Source organism: Caretta caretta, chromosome 1 (assembly GCF_965140235.1).
Source record: "Caretta caretta isolate rCarCar2 chromosome 1, rCarCar1.hap1, whole genome shotgun sequence".
NCBI classification, from domain to species: domain Eukaryota; kingdom Metazoa; phylum Chordata; order Testudines; family Cheloniidae; genus Caretta; species Caretta caretta.
The window spans coordinates 160,114,039-160,134,755 of record NC_134206.1 but is presented as its reverse complement, the minus strand read 5'-3'; the positions used below and the strand labels follow the sequence as shown (position 1 = coordinate 160,134,755).

Below are 20,717 nucleotides of genomic sequence, written 5' to 3'. Positions count from 1 at the left end.
AATGTATATTCACTGCTATATATTTAAATTATACATTATAATACTGTTTTACGTATTTACACATATTTAGTCATCACTATAAAACTCACTAACTTACAGGCTCCCAGCAAAGGTGGTTCTTACTCTGTGATGGTAAAGACGTATTGAACTAAACTAAGCCCTGTCATTTGGCACTAAAACACTGATTGCCAGGAAATTGGACCAAAAGTCAATCGCAAGAAATTCAAGTTTCATTGCTCTCCTGTAATGTTAAAAAAAAAAAAAAATCATTGTGAAGTTCATGAAATGATGGTTATGTTCTTGTTAGAAACAGGGCCTTCAAAAAATAAAATCCTAAGCACTCTGTTTTAGTGCCTACATCAAGGCTCCTAAATATGACTTACGCTTTTAGCTTTTAAAGAATGGCTTTTGGCATGTCTGTCTGAAAATAAAGCACTAGGCTATGGCAATTCCATTTTCTGATACCAGCCCTGCACACATGTGCTTGGTGGGGCCCTGATTCTGCTCTCATTGAAGTCAAGGGCAAAACTCCCACTGACTTTAGTGGTGTAGAATCAAGTCCTGAATGTTAGCATTCAGAATGCTGTATTCAGACTTTCTTCAGGAAGTAGGACCGTACCAACCTCTTCTTACCTCACTTTATCTGTCTCCTTGTCAATCTCCAAACCCAATAACATAAAACATTTCTAGTTTCCAAAACCCTGCGTGGATTTGCCCCTTCCTTCCTTCCTTTCGGAACTCCTTCTGCCCTTCTCTTTGACTTGCTGTTCCTAAACTTCTGTTGGTTCAAGTCTATACAGAACTTTTCTCCCTCCTCCTGTAAGTCAATGAGTCACTATTAAATCTGTCTCCTTCCTTGAATTACAATTAAGACTTTCTGAAATGCATATAACTTATGTTCTGTTGCTATGCAACTAGGAATTACATTCCTATTTACCCAAAATGGAATTTTTAATAATGTTAATTAAGTGTCTGTCTAAAACTATTAAATTAGCTTGGCATTTCAGTTTTGAACACAGAGCTATTCAGTTTCCTGTAAATTGAATGTTTGCAGTGGTGGTGTAGCTGTGTTGGTCCCAGGATATTAGAGAGACAAGGTGGGTGAGGTAATATCTTTTATTGGACCAACTTCTGTTGGTGAGAGACACAAGCTTTCAAGCTTACACAGAGCTCTTCCTCAGGTCTGGGAAACTAACCTGAAAGCTTGTCTCTCTCTCACCAACAGAAGTTGGTCCAATAAAAGATATTACCTCACCCACCTTCTCACTGAATGCACTATTATTTATTTCTATAGTGGTACTGGTGCAACCAGAATCCGGGTCCTATTGTACAGTGTCTAGTACAATCCCCGATTAAAAAGCCATCTCAAATCCTGAAGAGTTTAATCACTGAAGGGGTTAAATACCAAAATAGGGGGTCAATTTCTCTTTCCATTCTCTACCCTGACAATCCTCCTGGAGTATATGTGATTTGTTTTCCAGAAGTCACTTTAAATTATTCCTACTCATGGAAAAAAAAAAAAAGTTAAACAGTATTTGCATGATAAAGGAGCAGTTCATTTATTTTATAGCATCTCTTCTGTCTCCCACCCCGTTGTATAGGTCAAGTACATATAAGTCACAAGGCACTGATGTCACTGTTCGGTATACTCAAGGAAGTTGGACTGGAGTGCTTGGCACTGATGTCATTACTATTCCAAAGGGAATCAATGGCACTTACACTGTCAACATTGCTACCATTCTGGACTCAGAGAATTTCTTTTTACCGGGGATTAAATGGCATGGAATCCTTGGACTTGCTTATGATGCCTTAGCCAAGGTAAGGCTCCTCCCCCACCCCACCTTTCATGATTAAAATAAAGCAAAAAATAAAAACAGGGTAATGAAGGGAGGTGCTTTCAAATGTCATGGAGCATTCCCCTGAAGGCTTTAGACTCCTTGTCCTCCTCCCCCGCCTTCTCCCCACAAGCCCTTAGCAAAATTGTCAAGGCTTCCTGCCAGTTACGCCATGTCCGCTGGGAGCCTATCAGGTTTGGCAGATCCCAGCAAACCTAAATGGAGCTAAAAGAAAAGGAGTACTTGTAGCATCTTGCGAATGCAGACTAACATGGCTGCTACTCTGAAACCTAAATGGAGCTGTTACCCCCAGTGAGGATTTAGGCTTGTCTGGGGGCTGATGACCCAGTTTTTGCTCATTTGGCCTGAACAATCTTCTAGTAGTGGAAGGTTTGGCTGTTGAACATACTACAGCACCCGGGTAAGTAACGTCTGGTAGGAGGCCACACATCTCCTAATATATATAAGGCTAGGACATGGAGCGTTCTTGGTGAATCTCTTTATGCTTGCTTGGAAGCTGATGCATGTTCTAGGCAAAGCCCCATGTTGCTGATTTTATTTCAAACAAAAACCAAACATACATTGAGATTTGGAGTATGCATATCTGTAACGTAAGAGAGGAAAAAAACGTGCATAGGGTATTATTTTTATAAACCACACAAAGCCCTACTATTAAAAAGCCAGGAAATTTGGAGGAAAAAGGTTAAATTTACAATAACTCTAGAGATCTGGAGATGAAAATCAGACTACCCAAACTACCTTAACTCTACATACATTGTGCTGCCCTGAGAAATCCAGAAACTCAAACTTGCCCACTTATAACGTAAAATGTGTTATCAGTTGCCACCAGAACTGGAATTCTTTACACGTAATTGGATGGCAATTACATTGAGTTGAACCTTCCTTACTGTAATTCGCTGTCACTGAGGGTAGCAGGGAGGGAAGGGAGCTCTTTTTCAAATTGCTGATTAGGCAAATAACATACTTAAGGGTTTTGCTCTCTTTTTATTAAGGCATTGGTCTTGTGAAGTTCTAAGGGTGCTCACCTCACAGGATCAGGCCCTAGTGTTCTGTGTGCTGAACAAATACCCAAGTGTTATGAAATGCAGAGTTGATATATCTCAATATAAACCTGCTCAGCTTAACTGCTTTTATAGAAAGTGTAAAGGCTAGCGTGGGGGCACAGTATCACTCTAGACATGTAGTGTATGACACCAATTATTAAACCAATTGTTAATTGTGGTAGGTGCATTTTGATATTCCACCCGTTCCGAAGGAAGGTAAGATTTAGAAACTGAAGATTAGCGTTCAAATCTGAACTGCTGGATGATTGAGCTCTAAAATGCTGCCATTTGATCGTGGAAAAGTGGCAGGGAAAACTGATTCCTGATTCTTCTGCTGACCCACAATGCAATATATGGCAAATCCTTCTGCAGAAATTGAGTGCCCTTCGGTGCTTTTAGCAGTGAAATGCGTAGGCTTTGTCAGGAGCCAATACTGCAATCAATGAGTACACTGTTGTCTTCTGGATGCATGTATCAATGGCCAAGAATAAAAATGTGTGTGAGAAATATCTAAAGACAGGGAAATGACAAAAGTTTGTCTGTTCTGTTTTCCTTTTAATTAATTATTTAAATCTGGAGTGTTTGTTCATCGATCAGTTGTCAGAAATTCATCTTCGTCCACTGAAGGGGAATTTTGTGATTGATTCGCTTGTTTCTACAAAACCTATTTAAAATTATTCTTAAAGCAGCTTATCATCTGAGCGAATAATCCTGCATTTATCTGCTTTTTTCTTCCTTTTTTTTTTTCCCCTCAACATACTCTAGCCGTCAAGTTCTGTGGGGACATTCTTTGATTCCCTTGTGAGTCAAGCGGAGATTCCCAACGTTTTCTCCCTGCAGATGTGTGGAGCTGGAAGGCCTGTTTCTGGAAGTGGTACCAACGGAGGTAGTCTTGTGGGTATCTGTCAGTCTGAAAGGGAAAAATCATTCAAACTAATCATTCTCTCGCTTTCCAGAGTTAATAAACATAAGAAATCTATTTTAATTTACAGAGTTTAAAGTGCCTCTTTATTCTTTCCACCTTTTATCCATTTTTACTTAAATATGCTCCACTAATTACCTTTTGGGTTTTTTTCTTTTGGTGTTTTTTGAGCCAACCGCTACATTTCATATTGAATTTTGTCTTTTTAATTAGAAACTTGTAAGAAAGAAGCACTGTCCCTTAACTTTTTGACTTGAGGCCAGATTCACCACCTTTGCTCACACTGAGTTGTCCCGTACTCTGCAAGTAACATAATTTAAATTAATAGGAACACTCGGAATAAAGTAGTACTTGATGTGAATAAAGCTGGCAGAATCTGGTCCCTACTCCTTGCAAATTTTTGCTACAGTTATTTTTGACAAATGTGTAAGTTAATACACTTGAGAAATGTATATGACAAAGAGCAAATTCTGATCTTATTGTACATAAGAATGGCCATACAAGTCATCTAGCCCAATATTCTGTCTTCTGACAGTGGCCTGTGCCAGAGCCTTTAGAAGGAATGAAGAGAACAGGATAATTTTGTGTGATCTGTCATTTAATCCCAGCATCTGGCAGTTGAAGATCTAGGGACACACAGAGCTTGGGGTTGTGTCCCTGGCTATCTTGGCTAATACCATCAATGGACCTATCCTCCATGAACTTATCTAATTCTTTTTTGAACCCATTTATCCTTTTGGCCTTCACAACATCCCTTGGCGATGAGTTCCACTCACCCACCAGCATGAACTGTCATTCCAGTATATTTTGTACCCCTTTATCCATCAACTTCATGAAAAAACTTGTGCAGATACAGACAGACATTATCTTCCTTTCCAAAAGTGGAAACCCATTTTTACCGTGTCCCATGGATTATCTTCATTCGACCAAGTTTCTGCAATGCCTATTATATCAATATCCTCACTTCATGCCAGGCACTCATCTTTCTTCATCTTAGTATTTAGTCTTAGTATTTCGTCTTCTAGCATTTGTATATAAGCACTTGTATATTTTGTCAATAGTCAGTTGTTTGCCTCCATGTGTTTATATTTTAACTGGATTCTTTTATGTGTGACTGTTCCTCACTAGCTACTACCTGCACTTTACCGATTTTATTTCCTATTCTTTGTGTTAGACTATAGAGTTCCCCCTTTAATAAATTCATCCCTAAGGGATGTCTCTGCCCAAACCACATGCTCCTCTGCACCTATTGGCTTTCCCCCAGCCCTTAGTTTAAAAAAAAAAAAATCCTTTACAACCTTTTCAATTTTACATGCCAGCAGTCTAGTCCCATTTTGGTTTAGGTGGAGTTCATCTTTCCTGTATAGGCTCCTCCTTTCCTCAGAGGTTCCTAATAAACCTAAAACCTGCCTCCCTACACCATCATCTCATCCACACATTGAGACCTGTAGTTCTGCCTATCTGCATGTGGAACTGGAAGCATTTCAGAGAATGCTACCATGGAGGTCAGTAAGACCAAGAAATGGCCTTAAATTAAAACTAACTAACTTTAGTGTATCAAAGGTACAATTAACAGAAATGGAAATGCTACCAGGAACTAATAATGGTAGCATTGACTCAACTGCCATATTGCATTTCTCTTAAGTGCATCTAAAAATTGCATTATTAGGCTATATTAATTCTTTTGTACTCTTAAGTGAATTTTTCATGTGAAGGCTAAATGCTCTTTCCCATTCTTGTGTGTTGCCTAGATTCAGCCTTGGCAGTATCATTAAAAACCCTGTTTAATTTTAACTCAAGAAGGGAACGCCCATAAGGAAATCAATTTGAAGTTGGCAGGCGTTGCGGGCACTTAGGACATTTCAAGAGGAGGTCCTAAATAGGACTTTGACTTGTTAACTATAGCAAGTGCCCTCTGGCATCTTGACGTTTGAAATACTTGAAACATATCCTTTTATCCAATTGTGTTCAACAACTGAATTTTTGCAGATGGAGCTCAGTAAAATGTATTTGCCCTGTGTAATCACAGTTTTCTTAGTTTTTATGCAAGTACGGGGGGGAGTTTGCATTACTCTGAAACTTACGATTTTGTCTCTTCAGATCATGGGTGGAATTGAACCAAGTTTGTACAAGGGTGATATCTGGTACACACCTATAAAGGAGGAGTGGTATTACCAGATTGAAATTCTCAAACTGGAAGTTGGAGGCCAGAACCTTAACCTGGACTGCAGAGAGGTATTTGCAATGAGAATACTGTTTGTCTATAGGTTTAAAAAAACAAAACAAAACACTACCCTAACTATTTTTTAAGCAAAGAGTCCATTCATTTGGTTTAAAACAAAAAGTGAAGCAATCAGAGTTAAACTCTGAAATGTACTGCCCTTCTATATGGAAGTATGTTGCAGCCCTCTTTACAAGATTTAAAAGTTGGTGACAACCCGTGAAAAAGAACAAACTTTGTACATCTTAAACAATACGATGTGTTTGTATATATGCCCAACACATGAAAAGGAAAATGTTTCAAACAGCACTGTCGCAGGGTGGCTGGCCCAAGGTTACTGAAATAGGTCCAGCGCCTCTGTGCCAGAACATCTGCTCCCAGTTGAGCCAATTAAGAGGGCAGGGCTGCCTTTGGGCTATAAAGGGTCTGAGGGAATTCAGTGATGGTGCAGCGGTCCTTACCCATATGCAAAGTATGCAGCTGCCCCAAATTTCCTGGTGCCCTGTGCAGCTGCATGCTGCTCTAGCCCCTGCTGCGCCTCTTCCCATGGCCCCCGCCCCTGAGGACTGCAGCAGGGCTAGGCCTGCACTCACCAGCGGTGGGAAGTGCAGCGACCTTGACCCAGCTGCGCTGCTGGTGAGTGATGGGGGGTGCTTCCCCCCTGTCCTCCAAGCCAGCCCTGCCCATCCCCTCCCACATGGAGACCTGGGCGCCCCCTCTCCCCCCACACCCCATGCGGGAGCTGCGTATGGCCCCAGAACAGCTAGGGACGGCCCTGAGTGAGGGTAAAACTAGAAGGGGACCTGCAGAGTGAAGCTGCAGGGAGAGGGGGTCTCCTGTAGTGGTCCCTGATGAAGGAATTTGGGGCTGGGTAAGAAGACTTAGCTGAAAGTTTTGTTTTTCCTTTGGGAGAAGGCAAGCTAGGCCCTAGCATCTTCTCTATCGGCTCTGACAGTGGGAAGAGACTATGCCCAGTGTAATGCTAGGTGCAAGATTTTGTTTTTGTGTTTGTTTTTTTGGAACTCGTGTTTTAACAAATAAACCGGGCCCCAAGAAGGGCTCTGAGCGGATGAGCAAGACTGTGTGCAGTTTTGTTTAAGGAGCCCTGAACAAAGCGAAAAGGAGGCAGAGCATTGCAGAGGCACCGCTGGCCACAAGGGGTGCTCGGCTGCAGCCACCGTGTAACAAGCACCTTGAAATGGTACTGGTGAGAAGTGGGTTGCCATTGCTTCTGTAGCCTTTTGGTATGAGTCCTTCACAAAAAAAAATTGCCACTTAAATCTTTAGTTTTATCACTGAAGTTAAATATTTTTGCAGGTACTGTTGCTGCTATTATTTTCTGTCATTTTTAGAATGCCCAGGCCATGCTAGTCACTGTACAGAAGTCTGACGACATAGTCCCTGCCACGATCAAAGCAGACCCCTAATTAAAGTTTAGGAGCTAAACAGTAGACAAAGGTCAGAGTAGTTATAAGGTTAGCTAGCTCGTTAGTCCTTCTGAATTTGCATAGATGCACAATGATTACCCTGGGAGGATGAATTGTGATCCACTGGACTTACCCTTCAGTATTTGCTAATGAATTAGGAAATAGAGCATTTTTGTAAAACTTACAGTCACAAGAGACAACAGTCCTTCTTTCCTCTCTGGAAAATCTAATCTCTTTTCTTCAATCCTGGCAAGCTGTCTAGTATTCTGTTGCAGTTACGGTCTTAATCCTTCGGGGTGAGGATTTGGGGGAGCGAAGTGCTGAGTTGCCAGCATAGCTGCCGCATCTGGTGGATTGTTGTCTGTGATCCAGTAAGGTTAATCTAAAGCGAGCAGGCTTTGCATACCGGTGGGTCTAAACACACTGTGACTAGCATAGAAAGCATTGAGCTGTTAGGTTGTGAGTAATATTGCTTTCTTTGCACCTTCACATGTATTTCTGTCAGTGGATGGCCATCATGACTGTGTTTGCTATAAACTACTTCCAAGTGCAGCTCTGAGATGCTAGTTGGTGGTGACAGGAGTAACTGAAAATAATAAACATGACTGCTGTGCTTATCATTTGTGTTCACTAGCTTGTGGGGTTTGTTTGTTTGTTTGTGTGTTAGTTAAACATACATGTCTTGACCACAACCTCCTCCCTCAATTCCCTTTCCCTCTGCTCCATAGAAGCATTTCTGCACACATGCTGAATGAACACTAAATGGTTTGATATAATGCTTAAACTCTCCGCATTTCTTTTAGCAGTGCTCAGCAATCTGCAGGACCAAGCACTACCAAAAGAAAACCAAAGTATCTTTTGGTTTTAACCAGATTTGAGTTTCATCAGTGCATTTCAGAACTTCATTAAAAATATTCCATGTAATTGATATTCATTAAACTTAAGGATTTAAAATTGTGGTGTTACTTCTGTAATTTAAGAGTGTAAACTAATTAAAGACTCTGTTTCCTTGTTTGTTTTTTTTAAATTGTGCCATAAACATCCAACTCCTAAATAATGTTGCATATATTGGTTCAATTGATAGAAAAAGAAGTTCATAGAAAAACCCCTACCATTTCCACATGTTTCTATCATTAACAATAGTCACTAACAGGTATTTTGTAAAAGGCATGCCTTGTTAATGTTTATGTATTCATATACTGTACTTATGCTTGAGAAGCTTCTTAATTTACTGGATTTTGTATATGAGAAGAGAAACATGTCAATTTTGCAAGCATGGATTATAATGTGATAAGACTTGAATTCATCATTCTGGTTCAGTGGTTCCTTGTGCACTTCTGCCTTTTTTTTTTTTTTTGGCTACTACAGAAACAGAGGTAAAAAGTAGGTGAAGTGTTTGACATTTGTATTGTTGATGGTGACTCGTATGATAAGCACTGCTACTGAAAAAGAACAGTCTAGTCATTGTTATGAAGCAACTGACTACACCATTTAACTCGCATACAGTATATTAACTGTGCTCCTTCCCTCTTGTTCTCGTAGTATAATGCGGACAAAGCAATAGTAGACAGTGGCACCACTCTCCTCCGCCTGCCCCAGAAAGTCTTCAATGCTGTGGTCGAAGCAATTGTGCACACATCTTTGGTAAGCTGATCTTGTAAAACCTGCCTTGTTCCTTGAAGGAAAACCTGCATGTGGATATTTTCGGGTGTTGTCTAGCACTAGAGTTCGTGAGTTCTCAATCTGGGGGGTCCCGAACTCATGTGTCTGGAGGTTGCGATCACCCCGCCCACGTTGCTAAATGGGCGATGGCTCTGGGTGGGGTCGGGTTCCAGTGTGGAAAAAGGAGTCCTAATATGGAAAAGGTTGAGAACTATTGCAGTGGCATAATGCTTGTTCTGATGCACTGAAGAACCATTAATGTGATTCCCTGCTTCTCAAATTCAGTGCACTTGGGTCTGACAATTAGTTTCACTGATTCAAAAGTAAATGTTCATGAAACATAAAGGGCTGATTCTGCGAGCACTTCCTGTCAGGCATAATGCCTACTGTCATTAGAGTCTCGTGGACTTCAATGAGACTATTCATATCTATAAAGCTACTTATGGGCCTGATTCTGCCACCATTATGTTTAGAAGCATCTTGCTCTGGAACCAGTCCTACTGAAATCAGAACTGTTCATGGAGGGGGAGTCAGAGTGTCAGACTCTGACTCACATGAGTAATGTTAGCAGGATCGTGTTTAGCATCCAATATATTTCAGTAGCTGTACTTTCTACTGCAACACAGTGCTGTAGTACCACTTTCAACATGTTTCGCTCGTGGAAGGCACTGTTTCATTGAAATATGACATTTGCTTAGATTAACATTCTGTTAAAAAGTGGTGGTGGGAGGGGGATTCTTAAATTTGGCTAAAATCCTTTATTTTAATGACCTGCATGGTCCATTTATGTGGTATAAAGCCATGCCTCCCAAAATATATTGGTTTGGCATATAAAAATAAGGCAGACAAGTGTAATGTGAGAAACTATTATTCTTGAAATCAAAGCAAGCATTCAAAACCGTATAGTCTTGCCCTGTCCAGGCCTAATGCCAGCACACAGTATTTTTCAGATTGCAAGGTCTATCTTCGTAGAGAAGGTTGAGAGAGAAAAGAAGTGTTTTCTTCTAGATTATTTTTGAGTAGTTCAGACCAAACGCTGAGACCTTCAAAGTGCTGAGCACTCTGTCCTGGGCCAGCCAACCACTTGGCATGTGCTTAACTTCAAGCACACAAGTAGTCCATTGACTTCAGTGGGGACAACTCCCATGATTAAGTGCTTGGCTGGCCCAGGAACAGTGCTCGCCACCTTGCCATACTGAAGCCCTTAACACAGAGCAGCCTGTTCAGTGCTGGATAGCCCACGGGCAACTTTGATCTTTCAGAGTCCTTTGTGGAAATGAGCAGATCACCATCTCAAAACATTTCTCCAAACACTGCTGTTAGGATGATGTCACCCATTCTTTGTAAAATAAGTGAACCCCACACACCATGTGGGAGGAGTACTATGGCATCAGTTGAGCAGACCTTGTCCTAAAGGGACCAAGGTCAGTTCAGTAGTTAAGATGTTCACCTCAGACTTTAGAAATCCAGGCTGAATTCCCTGCTCTGCATGTTACCTTGAGTAAGTCACTTAATCTTTATGTGCCTCAGTTCCCGATGTGTGAAACAGGGATAATAACACTTCTCTACCTCAGTGATGACGTGAGGCTAAATTAAAGATTGTGAGGTGCTCAGATACTATAGTAATGGGGGTTATACAAGAATGATAGACAGGTATTGCATTAGGAAATGTTGAAGTCTAAATGATTGATGACTGTGCTCTGACTTCCAAACGGTAGGGGGTTTTTTATTCACATATTTATTTTAAGACTTTAGAGAAAGTTTTAAGCCATGTTTGCAAACACGTGTCACCACTGGAATTTTCTATATAATTAATTTCTGGGTACATGGCTTCAATTTGTTATGAGAGTCTATTTTGGTGAATACGCATAAATAAACCATGTAAGAGGAAGTTGGGTTTAGCTTTTTTGTTCGCCTACACAGAATGTTTGGTGTGATGGTGTTTCGTACAGCAAGGTACTGTGTGGTGTGTGCTGTTTCATAAGGAAACAGGAACAGGCACAAAGTACTGCACAGGATTCAGGAAGTGTGTTTGTCTTGTCTGGCATCGTGTCAACATTTATGTGCTTCAGGGAGTAGAACAAGATGTTTGTCTTGGGCGGAGAAGCTCTGCAAGGGTTTATTGTTTGCTTGGTTAATACCATGGCTGTAGTAAGAAACGCTGTTCATCAATTTTATTTCAAAAGCATGTCAAGTTGTATGAGGGGTGAGGCAGGAAAAGGGACTAAAGGCCTGATCAAAAGTCTGCTGAAGTCAGTGGAAAGGTTCCCTTTGATTTCAAAGGGCTTTGGATAAGACCCTAAATTCATAGCTTGGAAATCGCATGAAGACAATAGTGTATCTCTGGAAAAGGGAGGAGGTTCTTGACTTTGTTAGATTGTTTGGGTTTAAAATGTACCTACTTCTTTGTATCTATGCTCAGCTCCAGATGTACATGAAAGTTCGGGGAATGGGTGGAGAAGGAGTAACGGCTAGTTACTACTTTTCCTGTTTGTTAATGTTGCAGTAATTGCTCAGGGAGCTTATGAGTTTGACCATCCTGCCTGCATATTTACTGCAGCTAGTTAAATAGTTTCTAACTATTCTGTCCCTGCTGCCAAGACTAAATTAGTGTTTTGATCCACAGACCTAATAGAGATGTTGATGTCCCACAGTCCTTCCAAAATTCTACCACTAGGCATATTTATGTGTGTTTATGCCACAATAAGGTTTTTTAATAAACTGTCTTAACACTAATCAGTTTGATGCATTAGAACAGCCTGAAGGGTTGACATGACCTCACCGATGGCTTATAATGGACACAAGCTTCATACGTTTTATCACAGAAGACGACAAACACCTCCACTGAACTTGTCCACCCTTGAGCTCCCCTAGTTAAGGGAGAAGAAAGCATGCCTGAATATTAAAGAGATTAAAATTATTGTTATATGCATCTATTAGAGGATATGTAACATGTATGTATCACATTTTTTTCCATAGATCCAAACATTCTCCTCTGGATTCTGGACTGGTTCCCAGCTTGCATGCTGGGATAAAACCAAAACACCATTTTCCTTATTTCCTAAACTTTCTATCTACCTGAGAGATGAAAACTCTAGCAGATCATTTCGGATCACTATCCTACCACAGGTTTGAACTTGTCTTATTTGGATTTGATAAGCCACACTACAGTCTAAAGAAGAAAAGGAGGAGTTGTGGCACCTTAGAGACTAACCAATTTATTTGAGCATAAGCTTTCGTGAGCTACAGCTCACTTCATTGGATGCAGTCAGTGGAAAATACACTGGGGAGATTTATATACACAGAGAACATGAAACAATGGGTGTTACCATACATGCATCCGATGAAGCGAGCTGTAGCTCACGAAAGCTTATGCTCAAATAAATTTGTTAGTCTAGAAGGTGCCACAAGTACTCCTTTTCTTTTTGTGAATACAGACTAACACGGCTGCTACTCTGACTACAGTCTAATAATTCCTTACAGCAACAGAGAAGTAAACTTTATGATGACATAGTTCTTTCATCTTTGCATTCAGCTTGCCTTCTCATCCCATTTGTATAAAGCTATTTTGGTGATGCACAGATAATCAATCCCAGTCATTTATTTAACTATCATTGGAGTTCCTACTTACAAAAAATGTTTTTAATGGTTGTCTGAACAGGACTACTTCTAGATCTGCTGAACATTTCTGATGAAATTTGAAAGCTAAATTTTAAAAGGGAAAAATTTCAATGACACTTTGCAAAAACATCCCCATTTTTTCGCTAACTGTGGAGCAGAAGGGGGAGTTTTCAAATTGTCAGGAAAAATTCCAAGAATGCTTTTGTACTCTTTTCTCCCATGACAGTGTGAGGCACTTCTTCCTGAAAATGGCAGTCTTGGCAAAGGACCTTATTATCCCTTTGCCAATTTCCCAGTTTGTTTTTATTGTCATTATAGCCTAGATGCAGTATGTACTGTCCGTTTTTTAAAATATAATGTGCCACTTCTGCTTTAATCATAAACCAATATAATTCCTGATCGCCTTTTCAGCGTTGGTGGCAATATGAACTAAACATCAATTAACATCAGTTTTACACCCTCTTACCTTGGCTGAAACATATAGGTAAACTTTACATGAAATAGAGAAAAGGCTTGATGTAAGCTTTTTCTGTATTGACCATGTAGCTTGACAGTCTTTCATCCCCTGAGTGAGAAACAAGGGTGTGAAACTGACTTTAGTTTATTCATGTAGAGGCTTGAAGCTGACATGAATGCTCTCTGGATCCACTGCATCCAGATAATCCTTTTGAATATTTCTGTAATTTGAGTGCATATCCATCCCCACCCCCGCACACACACACACACAATACAAAATGTAAAAAGTTCACTTAGATGAAAGTGAAGGTGACTTTTAAGAGTCAGCTCATTAAAAGTCCAAATTTAACCAGTGTTCCTAGTTCTTAACTCCACTGACACTCTGCCCAGTTTTAAGTATCTTACAACACTCATCTTGCTCTAATTCATTCATTTCTTATGAACTCCTGAGTGCTCAAAATTAGAAATCAAAAGCTCTGGAGAACACTCCAGATTAAGAGCCGTGTTATTACATGCATCCACAGTTATGGACTAATGTCATTATCTTCTAAATACTGTGGATTACTGCTACTTATTTTATTTATTTCTTTAAATGAACAGCTTTATATTCAACCCATCCTTGGGATTGGACAGAATTTAGAATGCTACCGGTTTGGCATCTCTTCGTCCACCAGTGCCCTGGTTATTGGTGCTACAGTTATGGAGGGCTTCTATGTTATCTTTGACAGGGCTCAGAAGAGAGTGGGCTTTGCAGTTAGTCCATGCGCAGGTAAGAGAAACATTCCCCATGGGAAATATCTGCCATTTTCAAAACTGGAGCTTTATCAACTGCTCTGTCAACAAGGACAATCATTTTACAAGTTTGCAATTTGCAGATAAGTAGAAGCTGATGCGAATTTTCCACCATTGCCAGTAAAGATGAGATCATAGTAATAAGCCAGCACAGCTTGTAAAAGAGTAAAAATTGTGACTTTCTGACCTTTCACTAGTATCTGAAAACATTAAGGTTGGAAAAGGTGTATATAATTTATTAAAGACTTTTACAGGCTTTTGATGGTCCTAAGCAAATGGTTAAGGAAATGTTGTTACCAAGGGGTACAGAGTAAACTCTTGTCATTCATCTCTTAACTAGTTTTTAGGGAAACATAGGAGAGTGCATCAGTAATTCCCCTTGTGGGGTGCCAGAGCATGGGCTCCATCACAAGCCTAAATGCTCACATTGCTATTTTTAGCCCCACCGTGTGAGCCTGAGTCAAATGACCCAGGCTCTGAGACTTGCTGCCATGGGTCTTTTGTAGCTGTGTAGACATACCTTAAGTGAGCCTAGCCAGCTGACTTAGTTTAGAGCAGCTTCTAAGATGGTGGGCAGGGAGCCAAATGAGCCATAACTGGCTACCTAACAGGTTCCTCTCTCTCTGTGCCCTGTCGTTGTCATAAATCCATGAAATGTGGGTACTTCATACAGTTCTGAGAATCTTACTTCAAAGAAAAGGGATTACACTTGCTGAATAAGAATAGAATCTGTATTTATATTAGCTAGGATATAAACTGATCACCAGCTGGTGCCGGGAAGAATTCCTCTCTCAACCAACCTCCTCAGCATTGTGGTATAGTAACATTTGTCCATGTTTATTATGAGAACTTGCTTTCTTCATGTGATGTAAGCCACTGTCTAAAACAGGCTATTCTGCAGATGTGGCAATTCCCACATACATGTGAAAGTTGATACATGGCCAAATACACTAGTTACTCTGAATTCACTTCTTGACAGCTTCCATATTATGGATATACAAGAGGTCTGGTAAACGAATTTTTCATCAGAAAACCATGAGTATGCATGGTAAACAGTCAGCATGGTGTAAAGAGATTAATCAGCATAACTGGCTTCCCACAGGGGCCAAACCATGACTTCCATAGCAACTGTATTACTGTATTTTAGTGGGACTCTTAAGCCTATTCACTGGCTTAAAATAAACTGAATTACTGATTACGTTTCCTCACTTTTGAGAGCTTGTTGAATACATAGTTTCTTGTCCCTGGTTATATAATGAAACAGGGTTGGTGGTTAATGATAGAACATTGACCTGCACTTTGAATTTGCTGGGTTTTATGGCCTTTTAAATAGGGATTAAAAATATAATTAGCAAAAATTAAGAACTGGACCAAAACCAGTCACTGAACTGAACCCCAAACTTCTTTTGAGGTTTGACTTGGTAAAGTAAGAACTAGCTTATCTCTGGGAACCTTTCTTGCTTGCTCAACCCTTCAAGTTCTCCAAGATGTGCCAGTCAAACATCCCCTATCAGGCATGCACCACACTGCTGTGAGGGAACTAACTGCTGGCTGGATCCCATGTGCTTTAAGCCTCTGGACCTCAGAGTCTAGGCACTGCCCCATCTTGGAGACCCTAGGCACTCTCCTGGGGGTGCTGATCTTCCTGAAAGCATAGATCCTGTGGTCCAGTTGCTAGTTCCTGGGAGTAGGGCTGAATCCTCAGACTCTCACGCCCCATCCCCCCCATATCTTAAACACACCCCCTCTCAGAATTCCAGTAGTGTGGGTGCTTTGGGGGGTCACAGGTTAACAAAAAACACAAATACAGACTGCACAGGATTCTAACACCATTGCTCTTTAAGTGCACAATAAATACACAGATCTGTACAAAAATAATAAACTCTACACGCATTTCCCTGCCTCAGTTTCCTCACCACTCTGGAGGAGAGAATTCACAAGTTGTACAGACAGATTCCCCAAATCTTCATACCCTTCTTTCTCACTTACCCCTTCAGTTTCTCCAGTACTTGCCTTGCGTGTCTGGGAGAGAGCTGAAGTTTGAGGAGGGTCTGATAGAGGGCTAGGGGAAAGCTGTCAGTTTATTGCAGGAAGAGAAGAAATCCAAACTTACTAGTTCAGATAAGCCTTTGAACATTTGAGCTTAATTTAAGGAAAGCTTCAAAACAAGTTTCTTTCATTGCAAATTTCAAATCTGCCTCAATGTTATTTAAAGGAGTATACTGAAGTAGAATTTGTGAAAAGTTCTCAGGTGATAGGCTGGGGAGAGTAGTCCAGATTCTAAAGATCCAGTTTATTTTAAAACTGTTGGAAAAATTCATAACAAAAACCAGCTTTTGGGGGGATGGAGGGAAGAGGAGGAAGGTTCATAAACTGTGGCTGCCTCATTAGAGCTATTGCAGCCTGTCATTGTCTCTGCAAAATAAAAACAAAGGGTTTTGGATCAGGCCCTAAATTCTCACTCAGGAATAGATGTTCAGATCATATGATTTTTTTTTAATGTTGTTTTTTTGCTTATTAAGCAATGCAGCTCTCATTAACCATAACTTCTACATGTAGTAAGATTCTGCCTTTAAATTTTTTTGTACTAAATTATAAGAAGGTAAGATTGTCTCATGAATGAATTATAGAAGAAATATACTGAGTGTTATCCATATAAGAGATAAAAGTATAAAATAGCAGTATTTAAAAAAATTAAAATAACTAGTTTGACCATATTGCTGATTGATCATTTTCTAACCTAAATCTGTCAAAGCATTTTCTGAGGGATTCTCATGGCCAAACACAGAAAGCAGATATACAATGGTCATATTTACAGTCATTAAACTTTTATCTAAAGTAATTATCAGACACCGCCAACATTTAAAAATACAAACCACTGAAATAAATGTGTGCTGAAATTTGCTTGGTCTCACTATAAACCTTTCAAATTATGCATGCATGTATGTTTAAAAAGGAGCACCACCCCAGAAGTGAAATTCTTGCCCTATTGAAAGCAATGGCAAAACATACACTGATATAAATTTGTTGGAATTTTAAGTTGTATCATGGGCACCTATGATGGAATCCTGGCTCCATTTTATATCCTAACATAGCTAAAGTGCAACAGTGGTCATAATTGTTGGTTCATATTAAAAAAAAAACTTTTAATAAATTAGACAAATTTCCCTATTTTATTCAGTTGTATTTTGGTGGGATGTTTTTATGCTCCTGTCAGCTGCTCTGACAACCATTTTTGGTTGCCTTTTTGTTACTCTCAAAACAAATTGAGAGATTATGGACTGTATATATTTAAAGGCTACCTGCAAAGCAGTAAAATTGTGTCCCTTTTTTGCTGTGTTAAAATAGAATATTTTGTCTTATTTTTGTCTTATTTTTGTATTAGTAGTAGCGTCAGGTGTGATTTACATTGGTTTTGCTGGAAGACTCCATGGGTGATTGGTGAAATACGGGGAATGACACATCACCCCTAGAAATTAGTTGACAGGGAAAGTGTTTATTATGTAGAAGTAGTAAGAAGGGATAGAAAAGCACTGTTGTTTGTCATACAGTGTTAACCCTAACACATTAACCTGATGTCTTTACCACAACTGTTCCCTGGTTTTTCCAAAAATGTAGATAAAGCATAATTCTTATCCAAAAACTGTGTGAAGAGCACAGCGCTGATGCAGTTATTCCAAATATCTAAAATACAGAACTATTTGAATTTGCTACTGTTGTAGTTTATTTTAAATCTTGCTAAGAAAAGTCATCTCTTCCCATCCTTCAGCATTAGCTGTTTAGATAATGTTTCTCTTTTTGTAATTTCTCAGAAGTTGGTGGCTCTCCAGTATCTGAGATTGAAGGCCCTTTCACCACATCAGATATAGCAAGCAACTGTGTCGCCAAGATAACCTTCCATGAACCGATGTTGTGGATTATCTCTTATGCTCTCATGAGTTTATGCGGAATCATCCTCCTTGTCTTGATAATCTTTCTGCTTCTTCCACCTCGCTGTCAGCATTGCTTCACTGACAATGATGTAGTCAATGACGAGTCATCGTTAGTGCGTCATCGATGGAAGTGAGGAACTTGATCAAAGTCAAAGAACCTTGGATTCTCTTAACACAATTAAGGATAAAGTTTCCAACCATGGAGAGAAAGCCAAGGCCTTCTTCCATATACATTAATCTCAAATCACTGTTCTACTGCTGGATACTCTGCAGGCATATTGCATCATAACTTTTACGCTTTATTTTCTAACACTGATTCTGACCAAAACATTATAACCTTACTCAAGTGCTACCTTACTGGTTCTGCTCCTCAATAGCACAGCTGAACCTTTAAGATCTCAGTAGTGCTTTTAAAAACAAAAACAACCAAAAAAACCCAACATTGTGATGTTCTTCCATCAGATGCACAATGTTACTCATCCCTTCCTCACAAGAAGAAAAGAACTGTCAAGTTTCTAATCTTAATCAAGCCTTGAATATAGAAAGAAAAAAGACCATAAGTTTTATTGATTTTTCTTATTAATCACATTAAAGAAATACTATTTTCTGTTTACAGCAATTCATTTTCAAACAGTGCTCACAGCGCGGGGGAGAGGGAAAGGTGAGTCTTGTGCAGCAGATGGAAGAAAGTCAGGTCAAGAAGAAATTTTATTTTATTTTCCAAGAAAATAAACTGCTGACATTTGAATGGGTCTCCCTTTGTAGGCCATCCTTCCTAAATAGATTGAAGAGGAAAAATGGGAAACCAAAACTACTCAGCTTTAGTGTAAAACAAGACTACCTCTGTTAATTTATAAGGATACTTACTCTTGGTAAGTGTGGCGCACATAAAACTGCTCTTAAACCACTAGAAATCTCTTACCACAAGATGCATTTTCTTGACTCCCAAATAGTTATTGCTTAATCCTCCTTTTATAAAATAGTTTTTCACTTAAACACGTTAAGGTATGTCAGCTTAGCTCTGGCATGTCCATCTTGGTGAAAAATATATTGACGCTGAGCGGTGGGAACGCTAGGTAAGAGACTGAAAAGTACTGGTCCAGTAATCCTAAAAATTATATTAAAAATAAAAAACCACTCTGGACCAGATTATTATCTCAGTTGTACAAGCATAAATCTGGAGTTTAACGGAGATCAGAATTTGACCCTTTCTTTAAATATTGATGAGTATTTTCTTATAGCTAGTAAGCCAGTGTTGCAGTAGCTCAACCTTGCTTTTCTTCGTAAAGTTCTTGCTCAGTCAATGGGGTGGCGGGGGGAGGGAAGGGAGGGAGGAACAGTGCTAGGCTTAGAAATTCAATTATAGTTACACTTTTTAAACACGACCTACATTTTGTGTCCTGGCTAAAAGTGCCTCTTACGGTGTTTTATTATAGTTTCAGATTGCTGGGTTGTCTGAGGAAATAGCTGGAGTTTGTTTATACATCTGAAAATGCTTTTCTTGGAACTAGGAGTAGGAAATTTCTGCATAGGTCTTGTTTTGGTTTTTTTCTTCTTCTGGCCTTATAAAAAATCTATACCAAGAAATGTAAAAATCTGCATAGCAAGAATGAAAAAAATGTGTTAGAATTAGGCTTATTTTCATAGATTTTTATCCCGATGATATTTCTCACTATAAATCCACACAACTTCCCTTTTATTATTGTTAAAAAATAGACTTTTTTTTCCTTTCTCAGTTCTAATATGAAGATGACTGAAATCATGCGAAGAAAGCACCATCTTTGTTTCCTCATGTGAGCTGGGTGACTTGAGTTTTTTTCTTTCACATATCATGTCATTTCTGTTCCATAGTGCACTTTCAGATTAAGTTTGGATTTTTCTTTTCTTGCAGAAAAGGAGAATAAAATGCAATGCACCTGATTTTCTGAAGTCCTGAGCTCCCACCACTCCTATTGTCTTCACATGGCACTGGGGTGCTCAGAACTTTCGAAAATGTGGCCCTGAGTTTCTTTATAATTGAAGGTTCATACCATTGAAACAAATTTGCATTAGGAGCATTGAGTTGAAACATAAAAAGAAAGTTCCTTTTTGAGTTTTAACGAAAGTTTTTGCTTTGGAAAGAATGGTGTTTCTAGTTCTTTAATCCAATTCCATTCAGTCCTCCTGAGTTTGGCTTGGCACATAGGAATGTGACTGAAAATAATCTTTTTGGTTTTTGTTAAAGAAATATGTTTAATACTCTTGTCATATTTTGTTTTAAATTAAAATATTTTTGACTTTTTGTACAGAATCTGGATTAATAGTACAGGGGAGAATGGAACCATCTTTATTACTTTTGAAGGGGAAAAACTGCATACCCTTGAAATATTTTCACTTTAGCTTTCTGATTACTGAAGAAGATCTTAAGCAAATTATTGGACAAAATTATTGGTATACTTTGTATTGACAAGTTAGTTCTCTCCAGAGTAGTTCAATAAAGTATTTTTAATGTACTGTATTTCATATAAAAGCCCTTCTGTTTGTTTCATTTTAAATGTCATCAGTCAAGATATTTTAATAGAAATACTTGAATTACATAAGCAATAATCCAGTAACAGAAATTAAATAGGCGGTAATACAGTGTGAGTTTTCACGGCATCCCTTGCCACTAAAAATCTGGCTTATGTTAAAGTGCTGTTAGTTACATCCGCTAGCCGAACAAACTTTCTCAGCTACTAAATTGATACTCACCATGGCAGATATTCAGGTGGGTATTGTTTTGTTGCTCTGGCAACAGGAAAAACAA

General features: G+C 39.3%; 1 protein-coding gene across 3 annotated transcripts in view; it reads left to right on the top strand.

The window, feature by feature from the left end:
- BACE2 (beta-secretase 2) overlaps nucleotides 1–20,429 on the top strand; it is a 61,397-nt gene extending 40,968 nt beyond the window's left edge. The window contains exons 3-10 of one of the 3 annotated variants that reach the window (XR_007358744.2): nucleotides 1,602–1,818; nucleotides 3,665–3,793; nucleotides 5,922–6,056; nucleotides 9,012–9,113; nucleotides 12,111–12,260; nucleotides 13,809–13,977; nucleotides 17,813–18,804; nucleotides 19,669–20,429. Coding sequence is in view for 2 of the 3 variants with exons in the window: in XM_048866262.2 (XP_048722219.1) it covers nucleotides 1,602–1,818; nucleotides 3,665–3,793; nucleotides 5,922–6,056; nucleotides 9,012–9,113; nucleotides 12,111–12,260; nucleotides 13,809–13,977; nucleotides 17,813–18,066 (1,156 nt within the window). In the remaining variant the exon portion in view is untranslated. Of the gene's footprint in view, nucleotides 1–1,601; nucleotides 1,819–3,664; nucleotides 3,794–5,921; nucleotides 6,057–9,011; nucleotides 9,114–12,110; nucleotides 12,261–13,808; nucleotides 13,978–17,812 lie in introns of all 3 variants that reach the window. The other 2 variants (XM_048866262.2, XM_048866274.2) reach the window with 2 other exon arrangements.
- The last annotated feature ends 288 nt before the right edge of the window (nucleotides 20,430–20,717 follow it).